Source organism: Manacus candei, unplaced genomic scaffold (assembly GCF_025592945.1).
Source record: "Manacus candei isolate 608988 ecotype Guabito, Panama unplaced genomic scaffold, ASM2559294v1 h1tg000015l, whole genome shotgun sequence".
Taxonomy (NCBI): domain Eukaryota; kingdom Metazoa; phylum Chordata; class Aves; order Passeriformes; family Pipridae; genus Manacus; species Manacus candei.
In genome coordinates, this window is record NW_026138063.1 from 2,070,608 (window position 1) to 2,089,951 (window position 19,344).

Genomic DNA, 19,344 nt, shown 5'->3' on the forward strand with positions numbered 1-19,344 from the left:
AATATATGCTATATTATATATAATATATTATATATAATATATTATATTAACATATTATATAAAATACATTATATTAATATATTATATATAATATATTAATATATTATATAATATATTATATATAACATATATTATGTGTAATATATTATATGATCTATATTAATATATTATTAATAATTATATAGTGATACTATATATTAATTAAATTAATATTCTATTATATTTATATTATAATATTATATATTAATTATATTAATATTATAATTAATATATAATATATTATGTATAATATATATTATATATAATATATATTATATACAATATATAACATGTATATATTTTATATATATTTTATATTATTGTATATAAAATATATATTCCTCTTTCTGGCTCTTCTCTTCCTCCTTTACAACTGTTGTTTTTAATCATATTTAGGGCAGCACTTTATTTCCTGCTCTTATAAACCCTCCTAAAAACTTACAGAAAGATTTTCAGTCATTTTTCAGGCTCAGGCCATTTCACTTCCAGCACTATTCCATGTTCCTGCGGTATCATTGTCCCTGCACAGTTGTGGGATTACAGGTGTCTGCTCTCAGCAGGGTGAGCCCAAGCTCTGCCTCCCTGGGAACAGCTTTAGCCAAGGCTGGGAGAGAAACACTCCCAAAACTCCTTGTCAGGACAAGGATTTAAACACACCTGGTGAGTTATTACTATTGGAAGTGTATTCCCATATTTCCCCAAAGGACCAAACAGAGCCCTAAAGCACAACCCAAGAATGACTCTGGATCAGTAATTTTTTTTAATTTTAAGGAAAGATATAAATCCAACAGATTTATTCTGCATTTTTAACGGGTTTCTCTGAGAATGATCCACCACATCCCACCACAGGTAACTTATTTATCCTCACTGCAGTAGAGCATAATGATAAATCCCCTGTTAAAGCTCTTTGCAGAGAGAAAAAAAAACATTTTTCCCTAACAAAGCATTTATTATCCCTGTTATTTATGATTTCTGCTGCAACTTTCCTGCTTTAATGTTCTCATTTTCTCCTTGTAAGCATTTTCTCTGGGGGGAAAACACCTCCTTCCTGCAGTGGCAGAAAGGGAGCAGTGTCCTGGGAAAAGGGGCATCCCAGGGAAGGCTGAGCTCAACCCCCCACCTCACCCACAGCTGCACCCAGCAAACATCACCTCAGAAAGCACATTTTTGGGCTGACACCTGGCTCTGGATGCAGCTCCTAAATATCAATATCTTCCCTGACTGCCTGACAGCAGGGAAAACTGGAATTCATCTCTTTTGTCGGGCAATAATGAAACTCAATTTCTACAGGACTCTGAGGGGAGAGGGACCATCCATTACGGAAAAAGAAATTGCTCACAGGACAAAACCACCTCTGGAATCTCCCAGCAGGTTTGAGCTCCCTGTTAAAATTCTAAAAATTGCCTTTAAATGCCCAAACTTCGCGTTTTTCCACCCTGGATGTTTGGAGGTGCCATAAATCAAAGGAATAGGATTAAGGGGCCGACAAAGCATCGGCGGGAGAAAATATTCCTGTACAAAATTACCTCGGCCTCAGTCAAGAATGCCACTTTTTAAACGAAGGGATTTAAAGATTATGAGAGGATTTGTATCCATCTGTCACTTTTGGCCTCCTTTCATTTTGTAAAGCTTCCTTAGTCAAACCTCAAATCTTGCCAGCGTTGGCTGTTTTCAGACGGATTCGTTTTATTTGGGTGCTCCGAGGGATTGATTTCCTGAAGGGAAAAGATTCCCAGAGAGGCACTGGGATGTTGAGCCCACGGAAGCTGAGTTTTATTAATATTGAATCTCGTCAGAAAGGCCAAATCAACCTGCAAAGTTGTGCCAAAGCCCAAGGCATTTTAGGGCAGTTCTGTTTCATTCTGGGCAAAGGGATGCAACTGGATTCTACCCCCTTTGGGAGACACTCCTGGGAGAATGGAGCGAGCTGGGGTTGCAAACTCTTGGAAAATGGCCCTTCCAAGAGGGATGGGAAAGGTTTCCTGGACGGAAAAGGTGTGGAAATGCTCCTGTACATGCAGCTACTGACCCCTGGATCACCTTAAACATCTCCCTTTCCAGTTCCCCCAGCTGATGTGTGGCAGAATTCCACGTGATTGCTGAAATGAAACCCTTGACAACACACTCCAGGGTGGGTTTGGTTGATCCCTCAACTAATTCCCTTTCACCACAATCACTTCATTTTCCCAATTTGGATTTTGACAGACTGTTTCTTTTGGTTTTCCTGTCCCACCAGCAGCTGGAGTTTCTCCCTGAGTTGATTTTGGTGTGGAAAAAGGCCAATAAAAGGAAAATGTTCCCCCCCCCAAGAGCTGACTGGTTGGAGCACCTGGGATCACCCACAGCTGCTCAGTTCTATTTAACTGCCCATTTTCTGTGCTTTGTTCACAATCACATCTTGTTTCAAGAGCAGGGAGCACCATTTCTGCCTTTCTAGTAAACAAGTGCCATGATTAGGATGATGACAGGGCTCCCTCACCGTGTTTTCATCTCTAGAGGTGTCTCCACCTGACTGGGAAGCTGAAATTTGGGGGTTTTTATTTACAGCTCTGCTGTCTCTCCCTTCTGAATGTGTGTAAATGCTGGGACTTTCCTAAACCAGTTATTTCTGTGGCTTCTCATTTGCACCTGATTATTTATTGTGTGACAGAAATCCCCAAATATGGGTTTCAAGCAGTTTTAATCTTAATTTTCACTGTACGTAGTTTTCCACAGAGGAAAAAGCTTTTTTTCCTTCTGACAGGAGTCAGTGATTTCCTCCATTTCATTTTCTCCTTCCTAACAAAATCCCATCCATCAAAATATCTGGAGAGCTGGAGTGACCAAACCAGGGGACAAGATTCACACGACTCACCGGACTGGGAAATTCTGCGTGAAAAGACATAAAGAGAAGCAACAACTTTGGAAGCTGATTTTTTTTATGCATCATTAAAAACAGGCCCATGTGTGATTAAGGAGATGTTCTGCACCCTCATTTTAACTCTTGATTTTGAGAACTTGGGTGACTCTGAGCTCCTTCTGTCTGCAAAGGCAGCACCCGGGGCTCCAGAGCACCTCAGATCACAGGAGTTGAGGGAACCAGCCTTATTTATTGGGTTAATGAGGGGATATCATCAATAAAGAGACAGAGCTTTGTAATTACTTGACTCCAGCAGAGCTCCCAGCCCCGTGAGCACCCTGTGAGCTCCATCTGCAAAGGGTATTTGGAGCTGCTCGAGCGCCCTCGAGATCAAAGGAGGTCCAAGAGAACCTCACTGCTGGTGAGTGGGAGGCTGAGGAGGAGCCTGAACAAAGCTGATAAGTAGTTGGAGCATCTTAAGCACTTCAGGGCACTGCAGTGTGAGTAGAAATCATAGAATAAAGTACCAGCAGCTTGGCAGGGCTGGGTCTGCCAGAGCTGGGAGTGACGAGGGACTCGAATGGTGGCAAATTCATCAGGGTGCAGAAACCAACCCAGAGGGATCCACAGGGCAGTGTCTGCAAAAACCATCTAAGGAGGGTGAAAAACCATCTAAATAGAGTGAAACCCCATCTAAACAGGGTGAAAAACCCAGTTATGAGTTCAAGGCTCCTGCCTAAAGCAGCTGAGAGGAAAACCTGGAGCCGAGCTCAGCACAGTTCCCCAAGGGCACCAGGGGAGGGATGGAGCAAGGAAGTGCCACCAGGGATAAGAAAGAACTCCAAAGTGGGGTCATACTAAGTATAAACCCTCTTTTTGTACTACAAGGCTGCCTGAGGCTGGTGGTTGGTGGGGCTGTGGATGAAAGGAGATGGTGAGTTCCAGCCCTCAGCCACGAGTGGAGAACAAAGAACAGGATCTGTCAGATCTCCATACACACCTCCAGCCCAACTCCTTGCCAGGAATATTAATTCAGCAGTAAAATCATGGACTGCTCTGTCTGCTTGATTCTCTTTTTGCCAGGTTGCAAGTTAATAACTTATTGAAACACTAAGAAACTCAGTAAAATTCAGGGCATACAGCATTTATTGGGGGCTATTTTGGAAAATCAGTGAAAAGCATCAAGAGTGTGTTTTTTCCTTGTAACTGTAAAGGAGTCCCTGCATCAGGACAACTCTGAAGGATCTAAAAGCTGGAAGAGATTTCTACCTACTGGAGAACAACATGCTAGTAAAAATGAAATATCAAAGCTGAAAACCCCTGGAACTGCACTGTTAAAATGCCTCCAAACCACACAAACTACTTGGGTTTTACTGTCCACGTGCATCGTGGACATTTCAAATCAGGTTCTGGGACCAGCCAGCACACTCTGAGCTGGGAAAGCCCAAAAATAAGTTAGTTGTGAAGGAGAAAAGAGCAAAAAAGCAGAGACAATAAGGAGGCACAGGCAGATCAATCACCATCAGTGCCCAGAGGACAAAGTGCTGGGAGAAGAAGAAGTGTCCTCTCAGTTGGTTGACACTCCATCACTCAAGGGGAACATTTTCTATCTCAGCCTGAGGAGGAAGAAATATTTCACTGAGTCACCTCATACCTGTGAGGACAAAGTTCAACCTTCCAGCACGGGGTTGTTTGGGGAGAGACTGAGCTGAGCAGCTTTCTTGCTGCAGGAAAATGTAACTTCCAAAGGGACACGGCCGTACCTGCTTCGTCGTAGGACACAGTCAGCTTTTCCAGCATCTCCCGGTCGATGGATAAGATCTGCTGCTCCAGGATGGTCTGGTAGGACAGGACACTGTTCTCCTTGTCCTTCTCATAGTCTTGGAGGTGCTGCTTCAGGACCTCGGGCAGGCGGGACTTCACGTACTCTGCCGCCGACTGGTGAGAGAAGAGGCAAAGCTTTAATTAGTTCCTATTTATTAATTAGAGTCAGGGATATATAATGGACCGAATTCCCCTGAGGTAGGACACAACCCACCCTCCAACAGGGAGTTTGGGGCAGTCCAGAGTCACCCACACCCCCCCCCAGCAGCTCGACTTCGGCGCTGAGGTATTTGGAAAACAAAACCACGAAATCCAACGTCTTTATTCGGAATTTTAAAGCACAAAGTGCATCCACTGGCAGAAAACTGTTAGAATTTCTCTCTCTGACTGCTCGAGGCCACGAGGAGACAGCAGCTGACACAAGGTGGCATGGTTGTACTGGTGTTACACAGCCTGGTGTAACAATGTAGTAACGTGGTAGTAACAAGGAGAGCATCTGCCCTGCAGAGGTGCCAGTTCCATCCCTCTGGAATTGGGCTCTGAGAGACCCCAACACACCCTGGCTTCCTGCTTTTCAGCACTACCACCCCTCTCCTGTGAGTATCACACTCCCACTGTAAGAGGGAATAGGAATTCCCTCCTTCTGGCACGGGTTGGAGCTGGAAAAGCAGGATGGGATGCTGCTCCCTGCTCCAGCTTTCCTGCCAACCTCGAGAAAAAAGAGGAAAATAAATCATAGCAAGGTTGTTTTATTCCAGGCCTAGGACTGACCAGAAGTTACCTCTGCTCTCCAACAGGCTCTTCCTGGGGTTATGTTTACTTTTCCAAAGTCAATCACTGATTAAATTGCAACCTTAAAATATCCCTGAAGTTGTGTTCCATGTTTCTGCACGCTGAGCCATGTGAGACCGAGGGAATTGTTCTGGGAAAACTAAAGGAACTCTCCACCTGAGTCCAGAGTAACTAATGTTACATTTTTATAGTTGTTTTCTTCCCTGGGAAGGCCAAAAGATACATTGGACAGGGATTAATTTAGCCCAAGTTCAGGCATTTGTGTGTCATCTTTGAGAAGAGGTTTGACTCTGAGGGGGGGGGGATTTTTGTGCTCTCCCTAAGGGAGAATTTAGGAATTCTCAAGCAGAAGAAAAGCAGAATTGATGCACATTCATTTTCTGAAACACATCTTGTGCCAGTGAGTGAATGTTGGTACCATACAGGCCGTACACGTGGAGGGAAAAACACCCATCCTGTCCCAAAGACCTTGGGAAGTGGAAACCAGGAGACAGATGGGAAAACCATCGGGACCATCATCAAGTTTTTCCATAGGGATGACACCTATTCCAAGTGTGATCTCACAGGTGGGGGCTTTCCCCCCTCAGTGAGAAGCAAAGCCCAACACTTGCTTAGCCCACGGCCTTTATTGTTGTGTGGAGATGTTATTGAAGATTTAAACTCCAAAGATTTAAACTCCTCTCCCTTTGGAGCAGGAAAGGGGCTCAGCCCTGTGGCAGTAATCCCATTCCAGCTGCACTGCAGGGACCAGATGGATTGTGCCACATCCTACTCGGGGCAAAAGCCATTTTATCTCAGTTTTTCAAAGTAACTGGATCTTGAAAAAGAAATAATGTGAGGGGGTGAGTGCAGGTGTTCATCCAGAGAGTTGTGGATTCTCCATCCCTGGGAGTGTCCAAGGCCAGGTTGGACAGGACTTGGAGCAGCCTGGACTAGGGGAAGGTGTCCCTGCCCATGGCAGGGGTTTGGAATGAGATGGGCTTTAAGGTCCCTCCAACCCAAACCAATCTGGGATTCTGTGATCGTGGTTTTAAAGAGACTAAGGAGCCAACTGTGCCAGGTGAATGAAAATCAAACAGCACTTAAAAAAGGATGACTTCCCCCATTTCCAAGCTCTCCATCTCATCCCACAGACCACGAGACTCAACTTCTGACCAGGCCAGGAACTCCCTCCATGTGCCTCCCTCATGGATTTTGGTGCAGACCCATTTGTTGGGATGCTGCTCCTCCTCCAGCCAGTCCTGAGGTCCCCCTGCATTCCCAAAATCTCTTTTCATTAATCTATGTGTTTGTGTCACAGGCAGAAATCAAGGTGAAAAACCTATTTTTGAAGCTCCAGACCAGCTTTATCCTCTTTTCCTCTGTATGGTCCCTCTTACAGGAAGGAATTACAAATGCAGCTGCTCCTGGAAAACACCTGAGCTCAGGGATTAGATTTGTTGGGCATTCTCCCTCATCCCTGTGGGAAAACAACTCGGAGCTGTAGCCACTTCTTTTATAAATTGAAACTCCACCATCCCCCATGAATCTGCTTCCAATCTGAAACACCCTCCTCCAAATTAAATACAGGATTGGCTTTAATACCTTAATTGACTTTAGGGTATTTTGTCCTACCATGGAAAATTAATATTTCATATGTAGAGAATATATTTCAAAATGTCTACATGCAATAAAATACACTTGAAAAGCTTATTCACAAAAAAAAATAAAAATAAAAAAAATCACAATTTACTCTGTTCACTAAAAAAAATCCCTGATAAAAATCCCATCAGGAATTGCTGAAATCCCTCGTTCTGCAGCAAACTGAACCCCAAACACAGCCAGTGTCCTTCTGTCACCCTCCCCAAATCTGCCCACAGTTTTTAACTGCTGAGAAATCCTTACTCAAAGTAAATTTGCCTTTTATAAATTATGCCAACCACACGCTGAAATTTGTTCTGCTTTTCTCAAGTGGATCCTTCTGGGAGCCGCTTCGTACGTGGGGAAGGAAAGGTCTAAAATGGTTAACTAGAGGTTTCTTTATGAAGCTACTTCAAAAGTCAAGTGGTGGCTTGACAAAGCATCTCCTCACACACTTATTTGGGGGATTTTGGAAAGGTTTCCAACATGCAGCAGAGCTTTGGTGGATGGGAACCCACCATACCCAGCAGGGAGAGCTGCATCCTTCCTCATCCTCATCCTCATCCTCCTCATGTTCCACGGGCTCACCATGTCCCAAACCCTGACTTCACCAACCCACCTGACCTTTCAAATTCAAATTTCACCAAATCCTGCATGTTTTTGGCCCTTGAAACACTCAGACAGGTCTCATGAAATGGTGCTACTGGCTGATAAATGCCGGGGGGAAAATGGAAGACCCTTTCCAAGAGGCAAAGCCCTGGGAATGCTGTTCACCCCGTGGTGGGGAGGGGGAGGAGGAGGGAGGCAGAACATAACCTAAATTACATGGTTCTCCACACAAATGCTCACACAGGGAAGAGATTCCCTCTGTGGGCACAAGTGGGAACATTCCAGGAGTGACCCGAGCGCTCCGTGACAAAATGTGTTAATTAGGATGACGAGGGCTAAGTGGCTCCACGACCCCGTGAAGCCAAACAAAGGCCATGGGAAGAGCAGAACACGGGCATGGAAAGCACCAAGGGACCAAAATTAGCTGGAACAGCCATTATTTACAGTCACACAATTCCAATTTAAGCAATGGAAGATGGAGACTTTGCTGCCTCAGACCAACTCTCGGCACCGACTCCCAGGAGTTACAGGGGGAGGAGGGACCCCACAAATTTATGATCTTAATGTTCTTGAGACAATTAATTCTCCCTGCCCAGCTGCTGCAAACATTCAGGGAGCAGGGGAAATACAGGATCCAGTTTGTAGTGTGGCACTGGGGTGTAGCTCCCACACCAAGATCCCTCTGTCACATCTCACTCCCCCTGTTTTCCACAGGTTTCCTTTCCCTCCAAAGACATGTGGGTCACTGCAAGTTTCCTTCTTCAGAGATGATGATCATCATTCTTCCAGATGATCCCTGGAAGTGGATCCAAGGCCAGGTTGGACAGGACTTGGAGCAACTGGGATACTGGAAGGTGTCCCTGCCCATGGCAGAGGGTGGGGCTGGATGGGTTTTAAGGTCCTTTCCAACCCAAACCATTCCAGGATTTTATAAATAGCGACCATGCAAAGATGTCTCTTGTGTTTTGGATATTACTGGTTATGTATTTCAGAGCACCCCAAAAACCAGTTTGGGTGTGGAATGTTCCAGCACTGAGAAGCCCCCTAAGATAAGGAAGTCAAAAGACAGCTTGTGTGAAGGTGAAGATTAATTCTTCAAGGAGAAAACAACATAATAAAGACAAAAGACTTCAAAGGAAGAACAATTCTGAGGCGTGACAGTACAAAAGGTCCAAGAGCTGCAAGTCCAAGGAGAAAAGAAGATACAGGAACAAACCTCAGAGAAATGATCTGAATGAAAACTATCCCAATGCATAAAAACCTGGAATTAACCTGGCTAAGTCATCTCCAGCTCACAGACACACAGACACAGTCAGAACACCACCCAAGTATGAAAGAACAACAAACACTGAGAAACAACTGGAGACTAAAGAGGAAAATGACCTGGAGCTGGGAAAGGCAGCCAGAAGAGGTTCTACAAATCCACGTGTAATAAGGAAAAATCCAGGTATTTGTACTGCTGAGCACAAGAACTATCGACAGGTGAGGCCATGAAAGCTCAGTATTTAATGTACCACTCACTACCCCTCCCTTGTTGGGTTCAACTGGCAGCTAAATCCGAGGCAAACAACCAAAATCCTGAGGCAGAACAGGGCAGGAACAGGTTGGGAAGTGCTTCTAAAGATATATTTTCCAGCTGGCTGGGGCAGCTCAAATCCACTTGGGAATATGCAGGTAATGGGTGGAAATAATGTCTTTAAGGACCTCTACCATTGAGAATTCCCAGGGGATGCTGAGACGCTGTTTGGGAAGGGCAAATGTTGGGGCTCCTTTTAAAATGGTCTAAAGGGAGAAAGGCAGAATTCCAGGGCAATCAGCTGAACTTGGATGCCTAAAAAACCAGGAGAGCAGATCAAGGGATTTCTCCACACAGGATTTTGTGAGGCACAGAGGACAAAGTGGCTCCTCGGGGTGTCCAACCTGCCGGTTCCATTCCCATCCCCTGCAGCCTCAGGAGCAAATATTCCCGTGCTCATTCCAGCAAAAACCTTGTGCTGCAAAGCCTCGGGACCACTGGGCACACCCTGAGCACACACAAATGTCCACTCTGTTCTCCTAAGCCTTAGGGGATCCTGAGGGACAGCCTCCCATGGAAATCAGGATGCTGAATCCCACTTGCATTAAGAATTTTCCAGGATGAAGATGCATCTCCAACACTGTTGGGTGCTCCTGGGGTGTGGGAGACTCTCACTGTCACCACCCAACACTCATGGAAAAGATTCCAGCTGGAGGTGCTGTTTGAAATATATGATGATCCCCTTTGGAATTTCACATTCCTCGTGTCGCTCCTGAGCAAAAATCCCTTTATATTGAGGTTTTTGGACTTGCATCTTAAAAAAAAAAAAAAAAAAAGCCCAAATCCACCCACACAATTCATTGTTCTGAGAATCTGAGAACAGTGCACTTAACTTATTAGGTATCTCCCAATAGGATAGTAAAAACCATGGAATGATGAGGTTGTGGACAAGAAATACATTCTAGAGAGTCCATTAATGATTTTTTTTGTAGCAATGCTATCAGGCTTTCATGGTCATTTCCAAAAAGTACAGATATATATATATATATAGTTACACACACACACATATATATAAATTAAGATTTTTAGATTAAATAAATCACATCCCAGACTAAAGAAAAGATCTGGAAGTCCATCTCTCCATGATCCACTTCATTCTGGTAGGGATGTCCCTGTTTCCAGGGGTGAACCAGGACCACTTTGGGAGCACATTCCATGCCCAGCCAAGTTGTCCTCAAACCTGGTGAGGATTTGTTCCCATTTAACATCATTCCAGGAGTTGTTTCTGAAGAATATTCTTTGTGTTCCTGCCTCCCTGAGAGCTCAGCTTAGGGCAGACAAACCAGGAAAAGCTGGTGGTGATGGAATTAGACACCAAAATTCTGCTTCCAGCCCCACTGATTTCAGAGAAATTCCCATTCCTCAGCCCCAGCTCTCCCATCCCACACTCATTTTTGGGATCAGCTGCCTGGCCTCCAGCAGCAGGAACATGAATAACTGCCCTGAAGTCAGTGGGATTTTGCTGAGCCAAACCTCTTGGAATAAGGACATGGAGCTATGAATAGTTATTCAAAGGGAAAACACATGAGAGCAAAACATAATCTGCTCTCGAGAGGATAATGCAAGATCTACAAATGGCACCAGGACAAACAGTTTGCCCTCTAAAGCAAAGAACTATTTAAAGGACAAAGATGCCAACAGAAACTATTAGGAGAGTTTTCCCCTAACACAAAATTCTGGTACATTTAGACTGTTATTTCTCTTAAAAATGTCCTTTTTTCCCCTCCAAAATGACCATTCAGTTCAATACTATTGAACTAGGGGAGCCAAACTCACCATTCAAAACCAATTCATCGGCTGAAAATGTTTGAGGAACTCAGAGATCCTCTCCCAGGATTTTCAACAGCACTGAACGCTGAAAACACCACTATTATTTTGCAGTCCATGTACAGTTATTTCCACAGCAAGAAAAATATTAGCCTGACAAACATCTTCACTTAATCAGACACTGTATAATCACGAGAAAATTAACCTGATTCCAAGGGGGTGTCGAAAGTTCAAATTAACATCCACACTGGACTGTCAGAGATATATGAAATCTATAATTACAATAATCTACAGCTGCTTCAACTGTGGAAAATAATGACTTGCCCAGGGAGGACTGGGGTCCATGAACTGGGAAGCAAAGGCCATCTGGTGTGAGCTTTGCTCCCACCTCATTCCCTGAGCATGGAGAGCTCCATCTCCTTTGACACAGCCTATATGTGGATTTATGGCTCCCAGAAACGCAGATAACCACATCCCCACACGGCTAAAAATACAAATATGACGATTTTCTGCCTTTAAACTCTGCGTTTCAGTTCATTCCCTAAAATAGCCCTTGTCGCTCACTGCTTAAACAGAATTATTGAAGTGTCCAAGAATGGGGAGCGAGGAAGTCAACGAGATTTGTGGTGGGAAAATGTTCTCCCTCTCACTCCCCCCCAGCATCAGGCACGTTGGAATGGGTGGCATTGCAGGAGCACACACGTGAGGGCTGGAATGGGACTTCATCTGGGATGGGGAGGAGGAGGAGGAGGAGACCAGGGGACAATAAAATACACACTCAATTATCCTCCATCTTCCCGTGATGGTGAAGTACTTGTACCAGTCATGCTCTTCAAGACCTAATTTTAATTAATTAATTAAAATGAGCAAAGACATGCTCCAAGCAGTGCCACAGACAAAGGGCAAGACAAAGCACCAAGAGTGATTCCTCTTCACTGCACTTGGCAGAGCTGCCAGGAATATTCTGGAATCTGGATGGCTGATGAAAAGATTAATTGTATCAAGTCAAGGGGCATCATTCTAATTATCTTGTCTGGCATCTTGAATCAGGACCACAGCACTTCCCTGTCTCGTCCTCTGAAGGAATAAGTCATTTTGAAAAATATGAAAATATTCACGGACAGAATCTTTCACAGCCCTCGGAAGTTAATTATCTTTGCTGGGAGAGGATAAATTCACATTCCACGGAAAACTGTTCACTGTTATTTCCAGTCTGAATCCTCTGTTATCTGTGACTTTCAGCCACCGAATCAAGTCAAATGTCTGCTCACCTACATTCCCCTTTCTCATGTAAATGCATGCAAATGGCTCAGATCACCCCATTATCTTCCCATTGATAAACTCAACAGCTGGAGCTCCCTGAATGGCACATTAGTACCTGTCACATTTTCCTGCACCCTTGTTCATCTTTTCTGCCATTCACGTGGTTCTCCCTTGGAACACTCCCCATTTTCCAGCTTTATTCTTTAGGGGGGGAGGGACTCATTAACGCCAAAACTACTTCCTTACTTTTATTAACCATGTGCCTTCCTGGCTCACCACTGCCTTGGGATCTCCTGGACAGCTCATGGAGCCCCTGAATCTTCCTTTGGGACCTGTGCAATATTGGACACACAGACTTGTGGTTGATTACACTGAATTTCACGTGATCACCCAACAAATGAGTCAAATCCCTCTGGATCGTTAATTGAACGTCATTATTTACCACAATCTTTGATGACATTTTAAGTCACATCCCCACAAGGACCAGGATGTTCACCAACTCAACAACTTCTGTTTATCTGGCTTGGGGTTGAGCCCAGAAAGCTCTGGAAGTCAAGGTAGATTGGGAAGTTTTCAGCTAAAAATTACAAAATTAAAAAATTTCTGTGACTGGGGCTTAACCACGATCCTTGCCTTGGACAACTGTTACGAGACTCATGGAAAATAACAGGTCAAGTGGGAATAATTCTGTGGGAAAAATCCAGAATGGAATAATCAGCAGCAGGGAAAAAAAAAACCCACCAGAGTTCATCCATCCTCAGGGGGGATGATAATTTATGATCCTTCAGAACGGGCACGAGCTGAAATACAGGAAATTCCACTGAAACCTGAATAAAAGCTTCTTCTTTCATGGCCAAACACTGAGGCTGTGGAGTCACCATCCTTGGAGACATCAAAGCCCAGCTGGACTGTTCTGGATGAACCTGCTCCAGGTGTCCCTTCTCCAGCAAAGACTGGACTGGAGGGTCTCCAGAGGCACCTCCAACCTCAGCCCCTCTGTGACCCTGGACAAATATTTCCAGGAAATCCAATGGGATGGCTACTCCACCCACAATATTTATTCCAGTGGTTTAGACAACTGCACAGATTCACCCCAAAATATTTAGTGAGCATATTAAGAATAAGGAGAGTCAAAGGAGTTGTTCCCCTCTGAAAGGAAAAGCACTTAAACTGCATTTGCACTGACACAAACTCTGAATTTCCATTGTGCTGGGAAGGCAATTATTACCCGTGTCCTTTTTAGGAGAAGAATTAAGATTAGTGGGGAAATTGAGAATTAGCCACAGACAAAGCACTTTTAGAACATTCCTGTTAGTTTAAACAAGCAGGAACCTGAAGCTGAGTGTAAGGGTGATGGATTTCCTAAATCCTGGAGGATGCACAAGCACAGACACAAAAGAATTCTGATTTCCACATCTACGTGGCCACAGGTAAAGGATATTAATATTTGGGATATGAAACTAATGTTTTCATTTACCAAAGGGCATGATTTAGTTGATGGAACAAAGCAAAATATGTTTGATTGAAGTACTTAAAAAAAAAAAAAGATATGTCAAGATTTCACCTGATTTTTATGCTAATTGGTTATAACTATCAACACAGATGAGCTGAATATTAAATTAGGATGTAGAAAAAAAAGGTTTTTAGATGCATGGAAAGACTTGTCCATTACCAGTTAACAGTGCAGAAAAAGCTAAGTGCCAAAATCCAATTTATTCACTAAATATAAATGTTAGAGAGCTCTACAGCAGAGACTGCACTTGCTCAAGGCCTGCCAGAAACATTTCACCCAAGCAGGATGAACTGAAACATCTTCTTTTATCACTGAAATCAAATCCAAGCAAAGGGGGATCATTTTTTATATTGGCACCCACAAGCAGAAGTGAGAGAAGGAGCAACAACCCAGAAAATAAGGGTCGAAATGTCATAAACCAACTGCTGAAGTGCTCATTCTGTGCTCCTTTTCCATAAAGCAAAATACTGCATTTTGTCTTTTACTGAGCTCACCAACTTCAACACAGAAGGGGAAAAAAGGAGGTTTGCAAAACAACTGCAACTTAAATGACATTTAAAACTCGGTGACTATAACCTTGAATCAACGCAGGCCCCGCACTGAAAGCTTTTATCAGGAATTAAAATGCCTTAAAACTACTCCAGGGGATTTCTACAGGTGTTTCTGTGCAGAAGCTTTTGCAAATAGATATTTTATTTTTTTTTTTTTTTGAGTGAAAAACCAGTTTTACCAGAAGCCTTTCATTCTGTAGCTGAGGGGAAAAAAAAATATATTTATAGCCTATTAGACTCAATTAAATAGCAAGGAGCATTCATCTTTCTTTGCCATTGTTCTCTCCCTCCGAGCACAGAGAAGAGGGGAATATTTCAGTCTAAATGGTCTCTCCTGATTTAGAGACATCACTTTGTGCCAAGCAGAAATCATCACAAAAACCAGAGAGATTCAGCCTGGCTTTGTTACACAGGGGACCAAAAAGGCTCTATTTTTCACTCAGAATTCCACCAATATCCAACCATCTGCTCACAAACAAACCTGTCTCCCGTTCCTCCTTCTCCCGCTCCGAAAAGAAGCATCTCTGTAATTTCATCCAGAACGACTCCAAAGCTTTGCAAGCACAAAATGGAGAGGAATTTTCAAATATCAGCCAAGTGCCAGCGTCCAAAAGGTTATTATTTTGCCTTCCTCAGCCATAAATCATCCGCACATCCTCGCCTGAGACAACCAGCAAAGCTGGAGCAGGAGCTTTAACCCCAGAGCCAAGTCCTGTCCCGATAAAGCCTTCACTAAATGGGTTAAATCTAATGCTGGAAACAATTCTTAAGCTTCTCTTTAAGTTTCTCTTACGAGAAACTTAAAAAAAAAAAATCGGTATTAAGAAATCCTGTTGCTAATTAGCCCCGTGTTACATCCAGGGAGGAGAAGGAGATAAGACCAAGATAAACCCCGAGAGAGAAGGAAAGTCAGTGAAGCTGCAGAGCCTCGGGGTTAATCCCAGCAGCTCCCAGGGAGGGATTCCTGGATGGATACGCAACTGGGAGCTGTTCCAGGTGGATTTACCACAGTTTGTCTCTTCCAAAGCTGAACAAACCCTGCACAGGAAGAGTTAATAAGGAAAAGGGAATCCTTTCCATGATTCACCTCCGGCCCGATGACATTTTCCTTCAGCAATGGATTAAAATCTGGGAGGAGAACAACTCTGGGACTCGCTGAGCTCTATTTAAAGGTAATTATTGCTCTTTTGCTCAGGTCCTCTCCTCTCTCTGGCTTTGAAAAGGCCACTGTGTTGCCCCATGTCACGAATAACGAGCTGGAGCCAGCGAGGAAAGCGCCGCATTCCCGGTTCGTGTCCAACTAATCCAAGGGCGTGCAGGAATAAAGCAAACTTTTGTCTCCTCTCCGTGTGCTACTGTAAAACCAGCCTGCCAGGAAAAGAGATTTCTCCTGCCTGCCAGACTTGGTGATCATGTGGGTGATAAGCAGCTGAAACACAAGATTATGGGACAACACAGTGTTTAAAAAGGCGACGGGAATCCCAACATGTGTAAATAGTGGGGTAATAATGAGTGACTGGGGTAAAGTTATTGAGGAGTTGTTAGAGGGGAAAACTGTGTCCAGTTGTTACAGCTGGAATGTGAGAATCAAGAGAACAACTGAGGGTTTAAGAAAACAAGGACAAAAAGAGAAAACAATTAGGAAAAAAAACCCCAAAGGGTTTCCCCAGAGAAGGAAACTTTTCCTCTGAGGAGCAACAGGTCCAAGAGGTGAGGATGTGGAGAAGGTCCTGGAGCAAGAGGGGCTTAGAGATGCTGTACTGACACAGACTGGATCACAGCTCCTCTTCCTAAAAAGAGGAGGAATCAGAGAACTCCTGATCATCAGAACTCCTGTACATCAGAAACTGAGGAGAAGAAGACTGGCCTTGGCAGGATCTCACCCCACCCAGCTCAGCTCATCCTGCTGCAGGAAATGTCTTTGCCTTGGGATTCTCCATTTCTGTGGGGGGTTTTATCTCCCAAGCTGAAGGACCTGGCAACTCACATTAAATAAAACACCTTCTTCAGTAAGAAAAGACAAACCTTTCAGAGTGGACAGAATTGATGTCAGGGAGTAATTAGATAAACCACTTAATGAAATGGCACAGACTCAAAGACAGGGACTTCATTAAATATAAAAAGCAGCCAAGTTGAATCCATAAATAGTTTCCAAAGCGTGTTCATTTTCTGGGGCCATTTCAGTGCATAAACACTGAGAGATGGACCCTTGAGACAAGGAGATGCATAAATCAGGCCTCAATCAGGATAAACACCAGTGTCTGGATGTCATTCCTTCTTGCCTCTAAAAATGCACATGTCAAAGAATAAAACCAGGATTTCTCCTGCCTGTGGGATCAGCACACCTCTGGTTATTGAGCCCAAAAGCACAGGGGCAGCAGGGAATGCTTTGGGGGTGTTCCTGCTCACATCCCTGAAGGGCCTGACCAGCCAGATCACACCAAAAAGATAGGAAAAAAGAATGGAGATACTAATTAAAGGGAGCAGGGTGAGAGAAGGGGAATGAAGTCAAAAAAAGGGAAGAAAAAACCAATTTCATTCAAGGAATGACTGGATGTGGCACTCGGAGCTCTGGTCGGGTTGACAAAGTGGTGGTTGGTCAAAAGCTGGACTTGATGATCTTGGAGGTCTTTTCCAGCCTCAATGAGTCTGTGATTCAGTGCCAGGGAAATGTGAGTGACCATTTAAACGACATTTTCCTGAAACACAATTTAATTAAATAAGGTGGTACACAGTAATTTTGTTTCTCTAGCTCATTAGGACAAGGGTTGTTAAATTAACAAGGGAGAAGGTCAAGTAGATTTTCCAGCTCTTGAATGGATGGAGAATGGGGGGGCTGAGCAGGGAATTATTCAGCTGAGGGGAGAAAACTAAATATTCAGGATATGCTAATTTACAGACAGGAATAAGCAGAGCCCTGTCACGAGCTGAGCCCTCACCCCCAGACACACACTCTGAGTCTCTGATAACATTAAAGAGTGTGTTGTAAGTCATCCTTTAGTACTTTTTCTCTCCCTGCACATCACCAGGCTGTGCTACACCCAAACACCACCACTCCAAGTGACAGCCCTGCCCGGGGCTCCTCCTGGCAGGGACAGAACCAGCCACCCCTGTCAAGAGAGGCTGATTAAATCCATGTTCAAGCAGCTCCTTCCCCTTCCTGCTTCCCTTTGCAATTTCTTCCTCTTTCCAAGAGCACGGATTAAATGTCCATGATAGCACACCATAAAAACTTCAAAGAAGCGACTGGAAGTCATTCCGCTCCTGCATTAGAACCTCCTTGAAAAAGCTCCTGGTCTGCAGAGATAAGAGCACACAGCTTTGATTTTTTTTTAAGGCTTTTTGTATTGCTTGGAGTGTTTGTGTATTAAGGTGACACAGCCTGGAGTTTTCAGATTTCACAGCGAGCCCGGAGACAACAAAAAGCACACACACCTTTCATCGGGAGCACGGAGCAAAGCAGCTCACGCAGCAGGGCTTAATATTTTGGAAATGTTCCCGAAAATATTCAACCTTTTACTTCCAGGGGTTTAAACCAGAAATGGAAGCGAATGTTTCTAAAGGAAAACAGATTGGAAATTCGGAGAAACCCAAGAAATCACAGAGGTTTCTGAGGGTTTTCCTCCCGTGGGGAGGTTGCTGGTGAACAGCAGAGCCCTGGGAGATGGACTGTGCTCCAACCCACTCATCCCAGGGACGAGGACCCAAACCTGGGACCCAAACCCCCTGGGGCATGGCTGGAGAACTGCTCAGGAGCAGCGGTGCTTCCTTTACTCCAGAGCATCATTTTTAGGATCCCAACATTCCAGCGCTCTGGCTCATGGCAGAGGAACAATATTGCTCAGATTTGCACCAAAAGCAACACCAAATATAACATGAACAGGGCTAACAAGCTGCTCCCCTCAGAGCCTTCCCTTCCCAAACCTCACAGAACCTCCTGAGCTGGAAGGGACCCCCAAGGATCAGCACCTGCCTCTCGGGAATAAATTCCTCAGGTTTTCCTGATTCGGCTCACTGTGAGTTACAGAGCTGAGAGCTGGTGAGATCCAGTTTGTTTTCTCAGCAAAAGAGGGCTGGTAGCAAATCATTCTTGTGCTGTCACTCAGGTTTTGATATATTATTTTCTGAATTCATTAATATTTTCCCCCAAACTCTCTGGCACTTGGTCTCTTTGGTGAGATGCTGTGCCCTACCTTCAGTGTTTTTCCCCTGAGGATGGATGAACTCTGTTGTTTTGTTTTGGTTTTTTTTTTCCCTGCTGCTAATTATTCCATCTGGATCTTTCCCACAGAATTATTCCCATCCCACCTGTTATTTTCCCTCAGTTTCATAACAGTTGTCCCAGACAAGGATTGTGGCTGAGTCCCACTCACAGCAACCCCACCAGCTGTGATCTTTAGCTCATGGCTTCCCAATCTACCTTGACTTCCAGAGCTTTCTGGGCTAAAATCCAAGCCAGGCAGCTCTGGGGATATTCCCACAGTGCTGCAGGATGAAGCAGTGGAAGCACCACTCTTAATCCTCTCCTGCAAGTCCTCCTCTCATCCTCTTATCCCAGAGACCAGGAAAACCCCAGGATTACTCTTAGAAGGATGTCTCCAAGGTGTTATCTCTGACTTAGCTGTGTTCACTAGACCTGATTACTAAACCATGTCTAAACCTTCCCTGTTGTTCCAGCACATCATCTCGAGGTGCAGCTGCTTTTAAACCCACGTAGGTGACACGTTCCCTCCAGGCACTGCACGATCCCAGCTCCTGGATCACCCTTCCTGCTGTCATCCAGATTTACTTCCAGCCTTTCCAGCAACACTGTTCCTCTGCCAACGCCGCTGCAAACTCTATTTCGAGCAGTAAGGGGATGAACTGTGGTGAAACCAAAAGAGTGGAAAAGTATGTTACTTTGGAGTGTCTCGACAGATCAGGACAAAAAATGTGAGAAAATAATTCAGAG

At 44.2% G+C, this 19,344-nt stretch overlaps 1 protein-coding gene across 1 annotated transcript in view; it reads right to left on the bottom strand.

Annotated features, from left to right (window-relative positions):
• The window catches only part of PPM1L (protein phosphatase, Mg2+/Mn2+ dependent 1L), an 82,325-nt gene that overhangs the window by 13,802 nt on the left and 49,179 nt on the right, over positions 1–19,344 (bottom strand). The window contains exon 2 of the mRNA XM_051781884.1: positions 4,642–4,816. Coding sequence (XP_051637844.1) covers positions 4,642–4,816 — 175 coding nt within the window. The remainder of the gene's footprint in view (positions 1–4,641; positions 4,817–19,344) is intronic.